The sequence below is a fragment of the Mus caroli genome, chromosome 11 (genome assembly GCF_900094665.2).
Source record: "Mus caroli chromosome 11, CAROLI_EIJ_v1.1, whole genome shotgun sequence".
NCBI classification, from domain to species: domain Eukaryota; kingdom Metazoa; phylum Chordata; class Mammalia; order Rodentia; family Muridae; genus Mus; species Mus caroli.
Window position 1 is genome coordinate 63,841,570 of NC_034580.1, and position 20,387 is coordinate 63,861,956.

Sequence of the window (20,387 nt, forward strand, 5' to 3'; positions counted from 1 at the left end):
ACTTAAAACTTAGAAGAGGGGAGCTTGGGAGGGTTGAATAATAGGAAGTCCAGTTCGGACTGTTGGTCAAAAATACAAAATCTCCTCTCTAGTCACCTACTTGCGACCTGCCTCTAATAGCTGATTTACTTCGAAGTGCAAAGTGCATTCTCGTTGGCGCCGTGGCTTAGTTGGTTAAAGCGCCTGTCTAGTAAACAGGAGATCCTGGGTTCGAATCCCAGCGGTGCCTGGTTTATGTGTTAAATGGTATATTATTGCCGGATTATTGACATCTATGCTAAAGGAGATTGCTGCCACCTTTCTTCCACTTGCCTAAATATACGCTTAATGACAGCTTTCCTATGCACTTTTAAGACTATACAGAGGCAAACCTCTGATTCTTAAGACCCTGCTTCTCAACCCTAAGAAAGACTGTCATACGGAGTGTAATAGTTTTATTAGGGTTTCACTGTGGCTCCTTGAGAAGAGAGCCCCGGGAAGACGTTGCTGCTCAAGAAAAGGCCTCGACTTGGCACTCTAGGCGTAGCGCACGCTTTAGAAAAGAAAAAAAAGGAATGGTGCAATTCGCAGGGGTCAAGGGCCTTGATAGCCAGCTATAGCTCCACAGGCCCAGGGCCGCACGCGGCTGTGATGGCCGAGTGGTTAAGGCGTTGGACTCGAAATCCAATGGGGTCTCCCCGCGCAGGTTCGAATCCTGCTCACAGCGTTAGTAGTTTTGTTGGTATTGCTGTCCCGATTAGCGGAAAGTAGTTCATTTTATTTTCCAGTTCTTTCTTTGAAGAAGCTCCCACTGGGATTCAGTCACCCGGGACCGTTTCGGTAGCGCCTCGGTACGACTTACTGTGAACTTGTAAAAGACGCTTCGATTTCAATTCCTAACTCCGTCCGTTCACGAAGTTTACAGGCTCCACTCGGAATCGCTCATCCCTTTTCGCTACTTTCCGACTGTATAACCCGAAACCACGAGTCATCCATTCACCTTGGCCGCTACCATTTCTTATTTTTGAGATTTGTGATTTGATTACATTTCTCACTTCCACTTGCTCCCTTCAAAACTTCCCAAACACTCCGAGTCCCAGCTCTCCTTCAAATTCATGGCCTTTCCCCCCACTAATTGTTATTGCATGCATGTTAAGTATATGTATATACACATATATTACCAAATATAACCTGTTCGGTCTGTATAACGCTACCTGTATGTGTATTTTCAGGGCTGAGTGTTTGGCATTGGCAAAACAGTCTAGTCTTTCCTGGTGCGGGCGGGCCACCTCTCTCCCTCCCTGCTTTTAGTTGCCTACAGCTCTTTGTGTGGGGCTGAGGCTCTATTTTCGGCTTCTCTGAGAAAATGGTTTCCCCCAGACTCCACAACTCAAGTAGCTTATCGCCACCACTCTTCCTTTCTCTGATTACTGCAGAAGAGCACTCCCAGGGAACTATGGCCACCCCCAACCCCCCCATATCTAGATTTTCCACCTCTCGGGCCCACACTTCTCTGCTTTCCATATCATCCAAGTTTTCCTTTCTATTGTATTGCTCCCATCGGCGTCCAGAAGTAGTGATTTCATTCAGAACAACAAAAATATCTGCGGTGTGTCCTTAGAACTCTCGTGTATAAGGCAACTTAATCCCCAGATACGGAAACTGATGGGAGGTAGGGCCTTAGGGACATTATTTGAACTAGAGGATGTCACATGAGTGGATCTCTCATGATGACGATATCTCTATAAGAAGCAACTCCAATAAGCTTGCTTATTCTGCCACCCCGTGATTCCCTCTTCCAAGCTCTGATGCAACAAGAAAGCTCTCACCAGATATGCTGGCGCCATGATCTCAGGCTTCCCAGCTTCCAGAGTGATGAGCTAAATAGGCCTCTGTTCTTTCCCAATTACTCAGAATATAGTGTTGTCATAAGCCAACTGGAGAAAAGGCCGGTAAACAGAGGAAGATGCTGCCTGGACCCTGAACTCTTCTTCAGTCAACATTCCGTTACTTGTTTTTCTGTACAGCAGGAAGACATCACTGTCCCTGCCTTCCTCTACCCCTTTGAACCCCCTCCAGCCTCTCTTCCTTTGTTAAGGTTAGGGAATAACCATCACACTGCTAAATGATTAGTGGTCAGATGCTTGCCCTTAGAAATAGCCTCTTCACTTGCCTTCCAGCCTACAACACCCTCCTGATAGTCCCTTTGCCTTGTTAGCAGCTCATTCACAGCTTCATCTGGACCTCCCATGTTAGAGGAGTCACCAGGCTTACTCTTCTTCCTGGTCTTTCTTCTTTACCCCCCCCCCCCGTGCTTTCTGCTGGTCTAGTGACTTTACAAGCCAGACGATCCCTTACATTGCCTCACGTTTTTTTCCTTCTCCAGCTCTGGAACTGTTCCTGAATGCTTATTATATATTGCTGGCCACTTTCTGTCTCCACTGGGCTGAGTACTAGGGATCACACGCTTTCCCTGACATTCCATATTGATCAGCCAGCAATTTCTTTTTCCAATAAGCAAGGTTTAGCATTTTAGAAATGTAACAGCGTCACTGACTTTACTATTACATCATAATTCAGGCTTGTCTCTCACTTGGATCGTTGCGGGGTCTCCAAAATTACTCCCTGATGTCCAGTCTCTTGGGGTGCCAGGGATTAGCCCAGGACTTTGTGTGTGCTGGAGAGACACTCTCTAAATGATGCCCCTCCTCACTAACTGCCATTCTTGGTGACTCCAGTTCTCTTCCACTCTACCCTTTTTGTGGGAGGGAAGAAGGGAAAGTTGAAACACAGTAGCTCAGGATGGCCTCAAATTCACTATACTCACTATGTAGTCCAGGTTAGCCTTTGAATCACAATAATCTTTCTATCTTAGCCTCCAAAGTGTTGGGATTGCAGACATGAACTTCCCGTCCTTTCCCTCACCAGCAGAGAGTGATATTTCTAATATATAAACGGAGGAGGAAGGGGCGAAGGCTGGCACACATCTCTACTCTTCCATCCATGTTGAGACCAGCTTGGGCGCCATAGTGAGAGTTGGTTTCAAACACAGTATAATTCTAATCAGCTTTCTGAAAACACAGCACCAATGGCTCAGCTACAGCCAGTAGAGTAGTACTTGCCTCTTGGGAAAAAGCCCTGGGGTCCAATCTCCAGACCCAGAAAAAAAAAAAAAAAAAAAAAGCATGAATCTGATTCCATGAATCCAGTGGGTGGTGTCAATAGAAACTCATTTTTTTGGAGCTGTACTATTTGTACTGTATGTGCAAATAGAAATGAATTCTCACATACACAGTTTTATAGCTCTTTATGTTATGGGGACTCTGCATGGAGCAGCCAGCCCCAAGGGGGTCAGTGTAGTGGATTTCAAAGAAAATTATGAATATTCATGAGGCGAGTAGCATATTGTATAAATATTCATGACATGAGTGGCATAATCATAGAAGAAAGTGGCCCCTTTCTCCCCCTCAAATAATAATGAACCAATTCGCCGGGCGTGGTGGCGCACGCCTTTAATCCCAGCACTCCGGAGGCAGAGGCAGGCAGATTTCTGAGTTCGAGGCCATCCTGGTCTACAAAGTGAGCTCCAGGACAACCAGAGCTATAAAGAGAAACCCTGTCTCGAAAAACCAAAAAAAAATGAACCAAATTCTCCATGAGCCTCACAAAAAGGTGTGTGTGTGTGTGTGTGTGTGTGTGTGTGCCAAAGCCACGAGGCACGCGATAGTCTAGTGACATCAAGCTTTTGAGGATGCAAATCCTTCATCAAAGCGTCTGTGTGTCTGAAGGCTCTCTTGCTTCAGTTCCTGATGTCATAGGAACCATCTAACTTCATCTTCAGGGATGTCTAACCGCAAAGGGGGTCTCTGACAATGCAGCCCCCTCAGTTCCTCCCTCATACCCTCTACCTACCAAACACCATCTCCCTTAAAGCAAAGACATGCTGGCAGGCATCAGAACATAAAACAAAACACATAAAACACACACACACACACACTCACACACATACACACACACTCACACACACATACACACTCACACACATACACACACACATACACACACACATATACACACACACANACTCACACACACACATACACACACACACAACCCTCTAGCCATCAGCCAAGAAATGCCATTCTCTGCTAACGTGAACCAAGGAATGCTCTTTGGGTAAAAGGATGATTCAGAGCTGGGGATGAAGTTATCAGATAATTTTGGATTGCTTTGGTGTGCCAGAAAGGAAGAAAGCAGTCAAGGAATAGCCAGCTGATAAGTAACAAAAAGACAGTGTGAGCTGTGAGTGTACCCAACTGAGCTACCACTGTCTAGGATAACTGAGGTTAACATGATTTCAGGGCTGGGGATGTGGCTAATTTGGTAGAGTGCTTGCCTAACGTGTGCAAAGGGCTTCGAGACCCATCATCCCCTCATAAAACTGGGTGAAGGTGCAAGTTTTAAAATCCAGTTACTTGCAAGGTGGAGGCAAGAAGAACACAAGTTCAAAGTCATTAGAGGCTTCACAAGACCGTGATTCAAATAAATAAACAGATAAAACTACTCATTATTAATGTTTTTGTTTGTCCTTCTTGAGACAGGGCTTTGCTGTCTTGGAAACTTACTATGTAGACCAGGTTGGCCTTGAATTCACAGAAATCCACTTGCCTCTGCCTCCCGAGTGCCACCACATTGGGCTGACTTAGTCTTTCTATTGTAGGTCTGGCTATTCTGGATCTCCCCTTTGTAAACTAGGCTTTGTAAATCGTAGAGCTCTGCCTGCCTCTTCCTCCTGAATGTTGGGATTAAGGTGTGTGCATCGCAACCAACTCTAAATAAATGATTGTGTAACAGAGTGTGTAGTTCAATAGTTCATTGGATAAAATACACGTTGAACATTTCTAGCCAACATAAATAGCTGAGAGTACAGAACAAAAATCGTTCTCTCTCTCTCTCTCTCTCTCTCTCTCTCTCTCTCTCACACACACACACACACACACACACTCACTTCCCCACCCCACCCCAGACATGATCTCATGTAGCTCAGGCTGGCCTCAAACTCCTCATGTAGTGGGGAAGATGTTGATTTCCTGATTTTGCAGCCTCTGCCTCTCAAGTGCTAGGACTCCAGGCACCACCGCATCCAGACGCCCCATGCTTCTAGAACGAGGCTTTGCAGAATCAGTTTTTACCCTCTGCTCCCTTTCTCTGCCTTTTTCTCCATCAGACCTACTGACTGCCAAATAAGAGTTTATGTAACGCATATGGACTGTGTCCCCACAAAAGCAGAAGCCGGTAAGGGCAGAGCTCACTGCCTGTTTTGTTCAGAGCTGTCTCTGTGGGGCCTAGAACAGAGCAGGTAGGGTAACTATGTACCGTGGCAGGCAGCGTTCAACTTTTGTAGCTGTGGTCTTTAAAGTTTGTAAGTGCTTGCCAGTTGAGACCCTTCCTCAAAACAAACAACAACAAGGAGAGAAAGGAGGGGGGAAGAGGAAGAAAGCAATAAAAAAGAAAAGAAAAAAGTGCTCTTTTCTATTTTATCTGAGATTCCCCCAGTTTAGTTTTGAATCATAGAACAAAAGACCAAGAAGTTAGGCCACAGTTACTTTATGAGCCTAGAACTCTCCCCTGTTTTGCTGTTTTGACTGAGAGAGTGAGTTTTCCTGCTTTCTAAGGATACAGAAACAGCTGTCTAGGAACATCCCCGACTCAGGACCTAGGGCATCCTAAGGAGACCACTTTCCCTTTGAAGAACTAAAGGAGAAGAAGAAGGAGCTTGAAAGCCAGGCCTGGGGAGCTGCCCCGTAGGCTAGGGGAAGTTAAGAGGACCACCAGCTGCTCCTAGTCTTCCTTTTACCTTCTGCATCCCTAGAGGCCTACATGTGGCCATGTGCTGCCCTCCCCCGAACTTCAGTGCGGCCCACCATAGAGCAAGCATAGGGAGACATAGATGCCTGTATATGCCTGTACTGTTAGTATATAGCCATAGCATGTCCTCTCTGGACAGAGGCTTGTGACCTTCAGAGAAACCCTACTCATACCCTCAAACAAAGATACCACACACAGCCACATCTTCACATCTGTACCAGGGCAAGGAGCTGGAGTCCAATCACCCAGTTCATTCAGCTGGTCTCCCTCGAGGGTAACCTTAGGCTGGAGGGCCTGAGAAGCACATAGTGTTTATTTCTACTTTTGGTTTTTCAAGACAGGGATTCTCTTTGTAACGCTGGCTGTCCAGGAACTCAGAGATGCTCCTGCCCCTGCCTTCCAAGTCCTGGGATTTAAAGTGTGTGCTGCCACTGCCTAGTGTACATAAAATGTAAAAAAAACAAAAAAAACAAAAAACAAACAAACAAACAAACAAACAAACAAAAAAAACAAAAAAAACAAAAAAAAAACCAAACAAAACTAGGCATAATAAGTAATATTTAGAACAAAGCAAAGAATGTAATGATTTCTATCTTTTAAAAATTGGCTCTGGGCCACTTCCGTGGTACACTCCAGAAGGTAGAGTCAGGCAGCTCTCTGAGTTTGAGGCCAGTCTGGTCTATAGGGCAAGTTCCAGGACAGTCAGGAGTACACAGATAAACCCTGTCTCCAAAAATAAAAATAAAAATAAAAATAAAAATAAAAATAAAAATAAAAATAAAATAAAATAAAAATAAAAATAAAAATAAAAATAGAAGTTGACCAATAGAGGGGGAAACTCTGGGTTCAATCCTCAATACTAATGGAAAATAATTCTGACAAACTGTCAGTGAGGTAAAACAGCAAGAAAAGCAAGACCCATTATCTATCTATCTATCTATCTATCTATCTATCTATCTATCTTATATTCCATCTTACACCTGCCATCCCCAAATTCTCTGTTCCGGGTTCTCTTTCTCTAGCTGCCACCAGCAGATCTCTTTTCTACAGGATTTGTTCGTTTTGCTTGGACTCATGGCTGACCGTGCGGAGATATTATCCCCACCGTGAAGTTGCCTCTGATTACTTCGACCGAACTAGTACTTCACTGTCACGTCTTTGCACTTATCCTTACAACCATGTGAAATTATCCTATTCTGCCTTCTTGGATGTTTCCGGTCTTCACACCACCATCCCCGTCAAAATGAACGTTTCAGGGGAGCTCTGAGCCTGTGTAACCCGAAAGCCTAACAAGAGTGGTCACAAAGCAGGCACACACAGATTTAGGCTGAGTGGGCAAATGTACCAGTTGGGCTCACAGAGACGCCAAGATGCGGTTACTTTTCTCCTAGGGTCACGGCCCCTGCTTGGAACCGAGAAGGGAGAGTTGTCATTGACACATTCCGAGACCAGGCTGAAAGGTTTAGGAGACAGCCCAGAGAAGAGAAGAAGGCTTAAACCGGAATTGAGACTGTGCGAGCCTGAGAAGGCAGGGAGGAGGGGCTCGGAGGTGGCGGAGCGCTCAGGAGGGGAGCGGAAAGCCTGCGCGGGGCGTCAGGGTCCCCGGGTCGCTCACAAGTGGCCCCGGCAGGTGGCCGTGCCCGGTCCCGCCCTTCCCGGGCGCGGCGCGTGCGGGATCAAAGCTGCCGGCAAGGGGCGGGCCAGGGAGCTGCAGGGAACTGGGGGTGCGAGCGTGGGAGCGCAGGGTCGCCGGAGGCGACAGGGACCAGGAAAGACGACGAGGTAGCCGGGAGAGGCCCAGAGAGGGAGCAGCAGAAGGATGTGAGACTCAGAAGCCGGAAAGTACACCCTAGACCCGGAGAGACCCCAGCAGAAGTCGCCGAGAGACATGAAAAAAAACTATCAGAGAGATGGAGTCGCTGAGAAGTGCTCAGGGACCAGCAAAAACGGAAAACTGGAATGCTCAGGACTGGATATGGGGAAAAGGTGCTTCAGAGATTAGAAAATGAAAGGGAGAGAGAGGAAGAGGGAAAGACCTGGAAGACCTGGGCCCTCCCCTGCTGAGGAAGGAGAGAACTCCTGGGCAGTGATCCCAGCTCCTTGTCCTTTCTCAGGGTCGCGCCTCAGGGAGTGTGGACAAAGATGTGTGTCGAGGCAACCAGAACTCCCAAGGGGTAGGGGTAGATTGTGAGGACCTGCGGAGTCAGAGACTAATTTTGGAACGTCCAAGCCGGCCACAGAATCAAAACACTACATATCAGTTTTGGTTAAAATGTTAAAACGCAAGAATAATACTTGCTTGATGTGCTGTCAATTTAACTTTCCTAATTGAGGTAGAAGAAACAAACAAAAAAAAAGCTGTACCGTGCATTGGCCGGGAATCGAACCCGGGCCTCCCGCGTGGCAGGCGAGAATTCTACCACTGAACCACCAATGCGGACAAGAAGGAAGGTCATAATGAGCGTATGTGAACTTCTCAGAGGCAGATCCAATCCTACTTCAAGGTGTGGAAGAAGGTTGTAGAGAATCATTGAGGTGGGTGGAGCGTCAGGCCATTTTTTCTCTGCGTTGGATCCGGCCACCGGGCCATAAAGTCATTCCATATGGCCAGGGGCGGCCCCACACCCGGGTGCAAACTGCCTCAGGCCCCGAGCCTCACGTGCAGGTGAGAAAAACTCAACCCCAATCCTGGTTCCCAAGGAGGGGGGCGGTGGGGCCTGCTGGGGCCACACATCTGTGCTCCCATTTGGCTGAAGTAGGGGAAGGTGGGATGTACTGAGGGCCCTAACCCCAAATGGGTGCCCCCTTTCTCAAGTACCGGGCCCCTCCTGCTCTGCCTTTGGCAAGGCAGCCTCTTGCCAGAAAACCCTCTCAGGATGTGGAGGGCCTCTGGGAAGAGGCTCCACTTTGTCTCTGACTCCACAGCTACCTTCTGGCTAGGTTTGTAGCCCCGTCTTTATTATGTCCTTTCCCCAGGCCTTCTTGTCGTGTTAAATTCCGGTTTTACCTTCTCAGGCACTTCGCCCTGAAGTCTCCAGGTGTTGACATATCCATCCTTCTGCAGAGGCCACGCTCTTTGTTTGAGGTGGGTGAGGATCCCATTTTGCAACCAAACCTTTCTTGTCCCTTTAGCAAAGTTCACGTCTCCCAGCTCCCCTACAGTCACTAGAGGCCTCCAGAGCTCCCACCAACTGGTGCACTCTATGTTTTCCTGCCAGCTGCACTCCTGAATTTAGTTTTAAACCAAGTTCTTGTAAATGGAAAGGTATCGCTTCTCGGCCTCTTGGCTAATAACTAAGATCAAGGGTAGTGAATGAAAAGATTTCTTCACTCACTTATACTTCAAGGATTCTTTTTTTTTTTTTTCCCCTAGAAGTTTCCTTTGTCCTCCCTTAGTCCAGCCATCCTTAGGAAAATCTGTTCCCGGGGACTCAAGTCACATATCTATAGAGTCAGTTTGGCGGACGATTCTTCTTATTACTACGTCTGCAGGGATAAGTACCGGAGTTATTGTGGGAATTGAGTAGAAGAGACAGGTACAAAGGCGTCTTTTCCCACAGCCAGCCAGTAGAATCCGGCAGATCTGCTCTGCGCCTTTAGGGGTTGGGAGAAGATTATAATATTCAGCCTGGAGGCAGAAGCATGCCAACATTTATTTCAAGGTTGGTGGGGCTATAGTGAACCTCCAAGAAATCTACTTGTCTAGCAGATCCCCAAATTTCATGCCTAAGTGAGTTCTGCCCAGTTCACTTAGACTCCCTTCCCCTGATATTCTCCTCCCTCCAGTTGGGTCCCGCCTTATTATACAGCTTTATGGTCCTTAAACCAGCCTGTGGCCCCTTCCTCCCCTCATTTCCCACACTTGGGGCTAGTTCCTCCCCTTCCCCTCCCCCTTCACTCCCTGCCTTTCCGGGAGCCTCGTGCCGGGATCCTTGAGCTGGGTACTAGGGGCTGAAGGGGGCGGGGCCGGGCCCTAGCCCTCCTACCCTGCAGCGGCGGGATATAAGGATCTAGTCAGCACGCGCTGGGTCCACCGAAGGGTCCGGAGGAGCAATGGTCACCCGGGAGCGAGCTGAGAATAGGGACGGCCCCAAGGTGAGAGGTGGGAAGGGAGGGAAATAGGGTCTCTCTGTTCAGGCCAGAGGACTTAAAGGTTCTAACTCTGTGGGTTAGGGGTGAGGATGGAGACACAAGAGTGAAAAGACAAAAAGAACCTGTAAAGTATAAAGAGGGCAGGGTCAGAGCCCAACTTGCGCGGGCTGCGGAAGCGGAGGTCTAGCGGTTTGCATTATTGTGGGCTAAGGCTTGTGGCCTGGAAAGTGCCAGAATTTGGGCATCGTGGCCTATTCTAGGGCTCAGGAAGCTGGGGCAGGTGGATTATCTCAAGTTCGAGGCCACAGAGTGCACCCCTACCGAAACAAACAAACAAACAAACAAACACCAAACCAAAAGAAAACAAACAAACAAAACCCCACGAAGCTATACTATAACAACATGAGATAAGCTAGAGGCTATAGCTGGTGGCGGAGGGTGAAACAAAAATAGAGGAAAGGCTATGGACGCTGTCTGTAGCGCCTGGGAACCCATATCTGACTCAAAGAGAAGACCTTTGAGTCGTTGGTTCCGGAGGTGCGAGGCCAGGTGAGAGATATTAGGAGAACGAGTGAAGGGTTTGAGCGAGAAGAGGAGGTGTGGTCACACACGCCTTTCACCTTAGGTCTGTATCGCGCGGCTCACTAGCCCGGGGGCAAAGAGTGTCCCTAAAGTTCTTCAAGTGATACACAGAGAGGGAGACGACACAAGATAGAGATATATAGAGAAAAGAGGAGTGCCATAGAGGGAAGAAGAGAGGAGAAAGCTGAACACAGAAAGGGCAGGGAGAAGTGGGCGAGCCACGGAAAGCGACCCAAGGGAACTGGGAAGTAGCAGGGGGTGAGAGGGAAACGAATGGACCAGACCCAAGCAGCCTGGGATTTGGGGAAAGGGACGCATGGGGGGTTTTCCCAGCGGCAGGATCGGACGCTCGCGCGGCGGCGCTGAGTCTCGGTCCGGTCGGCCCGCTCTTCCTTTCCCGCTGGTCACAGATGCTGAAGCCGTTGGTGGAGAAGCGGCGCCGGGACCGCATCAACCGCAGCCTAGAAGAGCTGAGGCTGCTGCTCCTGGAGAGGACCAGGGACCAGGTCAGTTCCACCGCTGGCCCCAGGTCCCTAAGCATTCTGTACCTGTGTCCCAGAGCTTTCCACTGGGGTGGGGACATAAGCTGGAGTGGTGACTCTGGTCCCAAGGCATCCCGACCCAAGCCTGCTCCTTGAAATCCCATCCCAGACCCTCTCTCGCTCTCAGAACTTGCTCTTCTCCACCTTGCTGGTCTGTAAGTTTCCGGTTTGGCTCCATAAACTGAGCTTCCAGCCCGCGTCAGTTTCCCACTTGGGGTTTCTAAAATTCCTCATCTACCTCCCACGCCTGATCAATGGGCTTCAGTTCTGCGGTGGTTTTCACCATCCCGGTTGCTGTTTCGTACACCTCACATGTTGGGAACTGGTTGGACAGGCTCGTCTCGGGGTGGGACGGGGACTTTTCTTGGCCATCTCCACATTCGGTCGCGAGTCATGGGGGCACCCGCAGCTCCCGTATCCGCCCCTCCCTTCTTCCCCTAGCCACTTTCCCCCTCTCTCCCCACCCCTTTCTGTCTCTGCGCCCCTCCCCCCGTCTGTAGAACCTCCGGAACCCGAAGCTGGAGAAAGCGGAGATACTGGAGTTCGCCGTGGGCTACTTGAGGGAGCGAAGCCGGGTGGAGCCCCCGGGTACAGCGCGGGGGGTGGGGCAGCGGAGGGAGGGTGGGAGGGTGGGAGCCCGGAAGGCTCCGGCCGGGGGAGGGGCGGGCTCTGAGGTGGCCTGGGACTTGGGGGAGCGGCCAGCTGTGCACCATGGCGAGGTTAATAACACCCGCGCGTGTCTGTCTCTGTGTCTCCCTCATTGCCCTCTTCTGCACGTCCATCCGGCCTCCTGTCTCTGTCTGTGCGCCCGTCTGACCTCGGTATCTCTGCGCCCCGCCCCTTCCCTCAACCCCGTTGGGCCCCTGCCCTGCCCGCCTGTCCTCCCGCCGGCCGCACCAGGGGTTCCCCGGTCCCCAGGCCAGGACGCCGAGGCGCTCGCCAGCTGCTACTTGTCCGGCTTCCGCGAGTGCCTGCTTCGCTTGGCGGCCTTTGCGCACGACGCCAGCCCGGCCGCCCGCTCCCAGCTTTTCTCCGCGCTGCACGGCTACCGGCGCCCCAAACCGCCCCGGCCCGAGGCTGTAGATCCAGGGCTCCCAGCGCCGCGCCCACCGCTGGACCCCGCTTCACCAATCCTTGGCCCCGGGCTGCACCAGCGCCCCTCAGTGCACCAGGGCCCTCCCAGTCCCCGCCTCGCTTGGTCCCCATCCCACTGCTCCTCTCGCGCCGGGGATTCGGGCGCGCCGGCGCCCCTCACCGGACTGCTGCCGCCACCGCCACCGCCTTACAGACAAGACGGGGCACCCAAGGCCCCGCCACTTCCACCGCCCGCGTTTTGGAGACCTTGGCCCTGAGCTTTTGGGGGCTGGGGCGGGGATTGGGGGTGGTGTAGAGACTCCAGTCAGAGGGCAGGAGAGGGATCCGGGCGAGGAGGGCAGCGGGGCGCGCGGGCTCAGCGCGCGGGTGAGATGTGGTCTATATTAGAGTATCTATATAAATATATATTTTCCCATCCCTTTTCCCTGTCCCACTTCCCTGTGTGTAGCATTGTACTCCCTCTACCCTAGTCCAGTCCCAGTCCCTTCCCGAGTCCCTAGTGCATGGAATAAAATCGTTATTAAATCCCGGTGTGTCCCCTAGCCAGGGGCCTGCCTTTATATTGGCGCCACGCCTACTTGCCCATACCCTTCTCCCACCTTTAGGCCTGCTCTCCACGGCCCAAGCCCTGGGGGGGACAGGTAAGTAAAGAGCGGGGCGACAGACTGAGGTTGGAACTGAACTTTATTTGTGGGTCTTTAAATTTTTTAAAAGCCAAGAAAAGATTAAAAAGAGTAATAAAACCGACTCTGGTGGGATTCGAACCCACAACCTTTGAATCGCTTTCTCGTCACTAGAAGTCCAATGCGCTATCCATTGCGCCACAGAGCCACTTGGCGGGCGGCGCCTCCTTCCGGCTTACGGACACCAGTATAGGGAAAAAAAAAAAAAAGGGTAGCGTGGGAGAGAGCGAGCGAGTATATGTGTCCGTGTGTGTCCGTGTGTGTGTCCGTGTGCAAGGAGATGGGGCGGAGCGTCATAGGAGCTAGAGGTGACGGCCTCAGGTCAGCGGAATGAAATATAGTGTATGGAAAGCGCGTGAGCTAGGTAACAGGAAGGGTGGATGGAGGTGCGAGAAACAGAGAGGGAGACTAACGAAATTTGAGCTCCCCAGCAGTGCAAAGCTCGGGCTGCTTCTTGCGTAAGCTACCAAGCTCAGACTTGCTCGGTTCCCAGATTTGATCCCACTAAATAAACTTGTTTTGTTGTAAATCTCTGTGTCTTTGGGACCATTTGTTTTGCTTCTTTACAATGTCGTTCAGCGCCTCGGTGAGTCCTCATTTCGGGTTTGAAATAAACAGCAACAAAAGAAATTCGGGTCAGTTTGTGGCTATGAGCGTTGAACAGACTTCCTTCTACTCTCTTAGGAAGACGACGGGAAATAGCTGCTTCCATGCGGGTAGCGTGGCCGAGCGGTCTAAGGCGCTGGATTTAGGCTCCAGTCTCTTCGGAGGCGTGGGTTCGAATCCCACCGCTGCCAGGCCAGAGTTTTTCTCCTGAAGGCCACTTTAGTTTTATGAGAACAAGCCACTGCTTGGCTATGAACTTTGGCTCGTCAACAAAACCCAAGATTGCTTCCATATTCATAGACAAGACGTGACAAACACTGTTGAAATAAGTATTCTTATACTCTAATTCAGCGCAGATCTTGGTGTGTATAAGTGTATTTTTAAAAATTCTACTAGAATATCTGTAACAGACATACTAAGCATGAAAAATTACAAATATATTTATTATAATGTTGGTGTACTAGCAAAACACTAAGGTTCCACCGAGATTTGAACTCGGATCGCTGGATTCAGAGTCCAGAGTGCTAACCATTACACCATGGAACCCCCTCTTCTGTGGGGCTCTCAGAAATTATATACATTATTCTATATGCCATTTTGCATATCACTCTATCATTTATTGAAACAAACTAAAACAAACACATGAAGCCAACTACTAAAATGTGATTATTGAGTACCAGAGTACCTGAAATATGAGTGTTTTCTTCTAAACATGAAAATTAAGGAAGATAATTTAAAAATTCGTTAAAATGCGGATTTTAAAACACCAATTAGGGTTAAAATAAGATTTTCAAATATTGTAGTAAATGAAGTATATTATTAATATTAACTTCCCCATTTTCTTTTTACTCTCCTTGATGTATTCCTCGTTTGTATAGCTAGTACTTTAACGGAATGCTGTTCCCTCTTCTTGTTGTTCGGAACTTAGGTTCAATTTGTATTTCCTTTTAAAAGAGTGTAATTATTTTGTTATTATAGAGCTATTGTCAAACAAGACAGCCTAACAATAGTGTTTTTAAGTGTAGATTCCCACAAAAAGCATACGCCCGAACAGGGACTTGAACCCTGGACCCTCAGATTAAAAGTCTGATGCTCTACCGACTGAGCTATCCGGGCTCTTAGCAAGTCTATCCACTTTTGCCTAAATGAATTTATTACGACACCTACGTATTTTTTGTGTGTATTTACAGGATGAAGTCTGTTTTTGTCTAGGACTCTAACTTACTGAAACCTAGTCGCTAACGCCTAGGCTTTCATCAGAAGTTAAGGAGGGCAGGAGCGCCACTCAAGCTGGAATCTAGAGGTGCCTAGACCAGCCACGCGGGGCCGCTGCGGGCCACAGGTTTCCCCGGTAGAGTCTATTTTTTTCTTCTCTGGTCCTTGTGACCTATATCTTGGACACCTAAGGCATACAGGGTGCCTCCCAAGGTTCAGCAGGCTGGCTGAGGGAGGACCTGGAGCGTAAAGAATGTCACATGAGGGCCTCCAGATGCTGTCGGGCAGGCTTCCACTCACTTGGCAGGCAGGTCCTATCTCAAAGGAGTGATTGAGGTCGGGAATACCAAAAACTGGAGACAGAGAGAAGACTAGATTTTAGGAGGAGATGGGTGGGTCGGTGGCAGGATGGAGAACATGATGGCCTCGTCATGTGCTAAGATGTGTGTTATTCACTTGATTGTTGATGAGGTCACCTGGCATTTATGAATTGGTGCAGCTTTCCGATGCACAGTGTGATTCACGTGGGTGATTCACAAGTAGGAATTCTGGTGTTCTGGTGCCCATTTCTGGTTTGGAAATAGGAGGAAAAGGCTCTGGGTGGAATCTGGGGAATGGGTGAACATGGGCTTCAGGACATTAGTCAAGCCACTGATCAGACACAAAGTAGTGTCCCAACACGCGTCATCTCCTCCCTGTCTTCCACTTGCCACTTGGTCCCTCCTTCCTTATTCCCTCCCTCACCAATGGGCCCAGGCTTCTGATATCCATCTGGGTGAACCAGCCAGAGGGACAGGCTGTGTCAGAGGCATGCAAACAAGTATTCGGGTACAAGTCAGTGGGTGGGGATAGTACTCCCGAGCTACCAGCGGAGCTTCTGTGAGAGATCGAGAAAGAGAGAGCGCGCGCCCGAGCCCAGGAACGTCCTAGAGCTGGATCCTTCCTCAAGCCCACCCTTCCCCAGCCCCCAGCCTCCTGCCCAGGAGCTGACGCTCTCTTACCTGTAGCACACCTTCTCTAGGCCAGCTACTGGTTTGGGGTTATTGGGTCCAATCATGGCAGTATATCGGCTGTGTGTGACCACCGGTTCCTACCTGAAGGCTGGCACATTGGATAACATCTATGCTACATTGGTAGGCACCTGTGGTGAAAGCCCTAAGCAGAAGCTGGATCGCGTAGGTAGGGACTTCGCCTCTGGATCGGTGAGTACAGAGGAGAGCTGGGGGAACCTGAGTGAGTGAGGATTATTCTTGTTGGATTCGTCAAATCCTGCTGAACTCAGGATGCCTGCTCTGCCCTGTGATCATTTTCTTTGACATCCCTGACTTTTGGGAGATGATAAGCCATACCAATTGTTCTGAGACAGGGCAGTGGGGAAGAAGGGCATTTGGAATGGGTTCTGGGGACTTCCCCTAACTTCCGGGCTTCTCCTATCATTGCTGTTATTGTTATTATCTTCTGTGGTTTTTCCAGACAGGGTTTCTCTGTGTAGCCCTGGCTGTCCTAGAACTCTCTGTGTAGACCAGGCTGGCCTCGAACTCAGCTATCTGACTGCCTCTGCCTCCTGAGTGCAGGGGGAATTAAAAGCCACCACTGCCTGGCCTGGCTCCTCCCCTAATTGACACTAGGCTTTGACCAAATTGATTCCTCTGATCAGATCATGGGTTTCCTGTTCTTTGGGAGGGGTCTGCTTTGTCAGTCTTTAGCTTAATTTGCTAATGACCCTACATAAAAGTGAACTACTGGCCAGTGAGGGTAGGAACCCCTACAAAAATTCACTCAGGCACTGAGTATGGTGCCTGCTCCTCTCTGGATGGAGACGGGCTCTTTCTCTCAATCACACAAAGGAACCACATGGATCAACTACTGCTCAGGCCAATATCCCAGATAGGTAGCGGTGTTGATGCACACTTCAGAGTGCAAAGATGTCCTCAGCAGTTCCTGGTTGCTCAAAGGCCTGCTTGCTGCTTCCCTCACTCCAGGTTCAGAAGTACAAGGTGCGCTGTGAAGCAGAGCTAGGTGAGATCTTGCTGTTGCGCTTACACAAGGAGCGCTTTGCTTTCTTCTGCAAGGACCCTTGGTACTGCAGTCGCATCTGTGTCACTGCCCCCGATGGCTCTGCTGTCCACTTTCCCTGCTATCAGTGGATCGATGGCTACTGTACTGTGGAGCTGCGGCCAGGAACAGGTGGGCAAGGGACAGAGACTGCACAGTACTGCAGAGGCTTCGGTGAGGTTAGGAATGGAGTCTCACAGAACTCGGTGTGTAGGGAATGTGGTTGGGGTTAGGAATGCCGGGATCCCAAAGCAACAGTGTCTGATAAAGAGCACTACTAAAGTTCTGACATGCAAGAGCTTCCTGGGTAGTGTTTATTGCTCTGGAGGTACACACAGACAAGCACACACAGACAGACTCACACTTACATAGCAGGCAGCTAATGGTATCCCTCTGCATTTCTCCAGAATATGATCTTCTGGAACTCAGAAAGGAATGAACGTACAAGCTAGATCTCAACAGGTAGAAAAGCCATGAGTATTTAGAGAATTAACCTGCAAAGATCCTGTACCTTACTTTTTTCTAGCTTTTCTGGTGGGGACAAAGGGTCTGGGAAGTGAGTTAGGCTCTTTTGTTGAATTTTGGATTTCAAGGATACTGGTTTGAGCCCTTTCTTGCCTCCAGAACTCTTTGTTCCACAGATGTAACACTGGGATTGTGTGTGTGTGTGCCTCTGTGTGTGTGCACGCGCGCGTGCACGCATTGTGCGTGTGTGTGTGTGTGTGTGTGTGTATGTTATGATAAGTCTCAGAAATGAGAGATGGGTGTCTGTGTTAGAGTGAAGTGAGTGAACATCATTCCACAGTCTACAATGACCTTTTCATTGACTTTACTATCAATCCCCACTCATCGTCAGAGCACATGATGGCTTTATTAAAATGTATTGATCCAGTAGTTATCAAGTGTATGCTGAGCATCCTAGCATAGCCAGGCACCAAGCTGGACTCTGGAAGGACAGACAATGAGCATGACATGACTGGTATCTTCAAGGAGTGTGTCATGTAGGAGACAAACATGAATGGTTAGGAACGCACCTATGATTTGGTACACTGCTATAGCTTCCAATTCATGATAGATGAACAAAGCGTATGTAGACATTCCCCAACACAATGCATGAGGAGATAGCAGAGATTGTGATAAAGAGTTAGGGGGCTCAGACACTGGAAACAGGAAGTACTGTTTGAAAAGAGATTGATATAAAGAGTGGCTTTCACTCCCTACAGCAAGAACCATCTGTCAGGATTCTCTTCCCCTCCTTCTGGACCACAGGAAACGGGAACTCCAAGCCCGCCAAGAATGTTATCGGTGAGAGCAGCCTGATTGTACTCTCTGCCCCACCTTTATTCTGACTTCAGCCTTACTCAGATTGTTCCTAATTCTAACTTCAGTTAAAACCTTGGGAACCCAATTCAGAATAGGATTATCATTTAAACTTAACTTCACTCTAACAGTAATCCTGAGTCTGGACCCAGAATACCAATATCAACAGTTCCTTCAGCAGGGAATGGAGCTGTGGCTCAGGGGTAGAGAGCTCACCTAGCATTCTCTAGGCCCCAAGTTCAATCCCTTGAACACTCTCATAAAACCCCAAAGCCAACACTTAACCAAGACCATCAATTAACCATTCTCAGCCTCTACTGTCCTGATGGAAATCAAATCCCCATATTAGAAACAGTATTGTATTTACCAGTCTTGGTGAACCCTCAAACGCATCCAGACCTTTTTTTTTTTTTTTTTTTTTTTGAGGTTGGGAACACTTACTGTGTAGCCCAGGTTGGCCTATGTCAGCCTTCAAATTGTTGGGATTTCAGGTGTGTGTCACCAAGCTCGTTTTACCTTAATCATAATATAAGCCCATCTCTGAATCGGTGCTGGAATCCATGTCATTCCCCCAGCACTCCTCTGAGGCTTAGGGATGTGGTTCAGCAGTGCAGTATGTGCTTAGCACACACAAGATCCCACGTTCCACTCCCTATGTGGTGAAGCCCAGTGCCTTCACGGAGGAAATCCAACTCTTGTCACAAATACAGGAAGCAGAAAGCAGCAGTGCTCACCTGAAGTCATATTTTCAGAAGTAAAGGATTCTGTGTATCCCAAGATTAACCTACTGCTTCTGTCTCTCTCCCTGGGCAGCTGGAAGATCTTTGCCCCTGGTTTCCCTCGGATGGTGGATGTCAGCAGCTTTCAGGAGATGGAGTCAGATAAGAGATTTGCCTTGACCAAGACAGTACCTTGTGCAGAACAGGATGACAAGTGAGAAGCAAAGGCTGGGGAAGGAGATGGAGGGGAGGAACGTAGACCATCGTGTGTTGAGATGGACGCTGGCAGAGCGGAGGGAGGTATCCGAGTCCATGTCAAGTTCTCTTCACCTCTCAGGAGAGGGACCAGTGATGATCCTCACGTGGTTAGCAGAGAAAAAAAGAGGTTCCTACTGGTTTGGGCAGAAAGGGCAGGGTTGAGACTTAGTAAGAGAGGAACTAGAAAATTTGGGGACAAGCTGAGAAAAGGAATTAAGGGGACAGGCTCCAGGGCCAATGACTGGTCCTGTCCTCTCTACCTGCCCCTCCTCAGCTCTGGAAACCGGTACCTGCCTGGCTTTCCTATGAAGATTGACATCCCATCTCTGCTGCACATGGAACCCAACATTCGATACTCAGCCACCAAGACAGCCTCACTGATCTTCAACGCCCTTCCTGCGTGAGCCTGTCATTTCCCCTGCACCTCTGCTCTTGGCCCCTTCTTTCCCATCCATACCAGGGGCACCTCACAGGACAGCCCCAGCCCTTCTCTCTGCCCCCATTTCCCCACAGATCTTCACATTCCTCTCTTCCTTCCTCCCAGCCTCCATTTGCTTTGTCCTTCATCTCTTCCCTATTCTTCAGGGTGTGGTCTCAGGGGCCAATGAAGTCTTTGTCCTTAAGCCTTGAGGAGGTGAGACCAGGCCATCTCAGGTTCAACTCCAAAGCCCATATTTTCTGGATGTGTAACCTTAATTTGTTGTTGTTGTTCCTTTTTTTGAGACAGGGTCTCTCTACATAGCCCTGGCTGTCTTGGAATTCACTATGTAGACCAGGCTGGCCTCGAACTCACAGAGATTTACTTGCTTCTGCCTAGGGTTAAAGGCCTGAGCTACCATGCCCTGCCTAGCATAACCTTAATTCTTGCATAGTCTCTGGACAATTGCCCAGAAAAATGACCCACTCACTCAGACATCATAAGTCTTACTTTATTATTATTATTATTTTTAAAATGTTTGTGTGTGTGTGTGTGAGTGCATGTCATGAGCATGGCCAGTGCCCACAGAGGCCAGAAGATGGCATCAGCTTGGTTATAGGAGGTTGTGAGCTGCCCCTTGTGGATAATGGTATTGAACCCAGGTTCCTTGAGAGAAGCTAGCGCTCTCTTAAACATTGAGCCATCTCTCCAACCCCCACCATAGGTTTTCAGAAAAAAACAGTGAGATAATCTAAGCACAAAATCTCTAGATAGATAGTCTCTTCAAGGAGATGCCATTTGGTAGAAGGGATCCCTGGGTCACTAAGGATGCCTGTGTGCAGTTAAGAGTTGTCAGCACAAAGCCGGGCGTGGTGGCGCACGCCTTTAATCCCAGCACTCGGGAGGCAGAGGCAGGCAGATTTCTGAGTTTGAGGCCAGCCTGGTCTACAAAGTG

The 20,387-nt window shown here is 49.2% G+C and overlaps 2 protein-coding genes and 7 non-coding genes across 10 annotated transcripts in view; 5 read left to right on the forward strand and 4 right to left on the reverse strand.

The window, feature by feature from the left end:
- The first annotated feature begins 155 nt into the window (after nt 1-155).
- Nucleotides 156-229, forward strand: Trnat-agu. Its single transcript has one exon. It is a non-coding gene; the product is annotated as a tRNA-Thr (tRNA).
- Nucleotides 230-624: 395 nt separating this feature from the next.
- Nucleotides 625-706, forward strand: Trnas-cga. The gene has a single exon. It is a non-coding gene; the product is annotated as a tRNA-Ser (tRNA).
- Nucleotides 707-8,213: 7,507 nt separating this feature from the next.
- Trnag-gcc lies at nt 8,214-8,284 on the reverse strand. Its single transcript has one exon. It is a non-coding gene; the product is annotated as a tRNA-Gly (tRNA).
- A 1,601-nt stretch (nt 8,285-9,885) lies between these two features.
- Hes7 (hes family bHLH transcription factor 7) lies at nt 9,886-12,680 on the forward strand. 2 transcript variants are annotated; one of them, XM_021178279.1, is made up of 4 exons: nt 9,886-9,942; nt 10,932-11,027; nt 11,564-11,651; nt 11,964-12,680. In XM_021178279.1, exons 1-4 carry the CDS (start codon nt 9,901-9,903, stop codon nt 12,413-12,415), a joined length of 678 nt encoding a protein of 225 aa, XP_021033938.1. In that variant the 5' UTR covers nt 9,886-9,900; the 3' UTR covers nt 12,416-12,680. The 2 variants fall into 2 exon arrangements, with proteins under 2 accessions (XP_021033938.1, XP_021033937.1); XM_021178278.1 differs by having other exon boundaries at nt 9,901-9,942; nt 11,949-12,415.
- Nucleotides 12,681-12,902: 222 nt separating this feature from the next.
- Nucleotides 12,903-12,989, reverse strand: Trnar-ucu. Its single transcript is given in 2 exon segments — nt 12,903-12,938; nt 12,953-12,989. It is a non-coding gene; the product is annotated as a tRNA-Arg (tRNA).
- Nucleotides 12,990-13,556: 567 nt separating this feature from the next.
- On the forward strand, nt 13,557-13,638 carry Trnal-uag. Its single transcript has one exon. It is a non-coding gene; the product is annotated as a tRNA-Leu (tRNA).
- A 283-nt stretch (nt 13,639-13,921) lies between these two features.
- Trnaq-cug lies at nt 13,922-13,993 on the reverse strand. Its single transcript has one exon. It is a non-coding gene; the product is annotated as a tRNA-Gln (tRNA).
- Nucleotides 13,994-14,490: 497 nt separating this feature from the next.
- On the reverse strand, nt 14,491-14,563 carry Trnak-uuu. Its single transcript has one exon. It is a non-coding gene; the product is annotated as a tRNA-Lys (tRNA).
- A 1,134-nt stretch (nt 14,564-15,697) lies between these two features.
- The window catches only part of Aloxe3 (arachidonate lipoxygenase 3), a 23,521-nt gene continuing 18,831 nt past the window's right edge, over nt 15,698-20,387 (forward strand). The window contains exons 1-5 of the mRNA XM_021176868.1: nt 15,698-15,864; nt 16,645-16,849; nt 17,941-18,022; nt 18,851-18,970; nt 19,289-19,414. Of these exons, the coding sequence (XP_021032527.1) occupies nt 15,718-15,864; nt 16,645-16,849; nt 17,941-18,022; nt 18,851-18,970; nt 19,289-19,414 (680 nt within the window). The 5' untranslated portion in view covers nt 15,698-15,717. The remainder of the gene's footprint in view (nt 15,865-16,644; nt 16,850-17,940; nt 18,023-18,850; nt 18,971-19,288; nt 19,415-20,387) is intronic.

Coding starts and splice junctions, on each gene's coding strand:
- Hes7 (XM_021178278.1), top strand. CDS start 9,901: ATGGTCACCCGGGAGCGAGCTGAGAATAGGGACGGCCCCAAG. Junction 9,943..10,931: donor AGAATAGGGACGGCCCCAAG/GTGAGAGGTGGG, acceptor CGCTGGTCACAG/ATGCTGAAGCCGTTGGTGGA. Junction 11,652..11,948: donor AAGCCGGGTGGAGCCCCCGG/GTACAGCGCGGG, acceptor CGCCTGTCCTCC/CGCCGGCCGCACCAGGGGTT.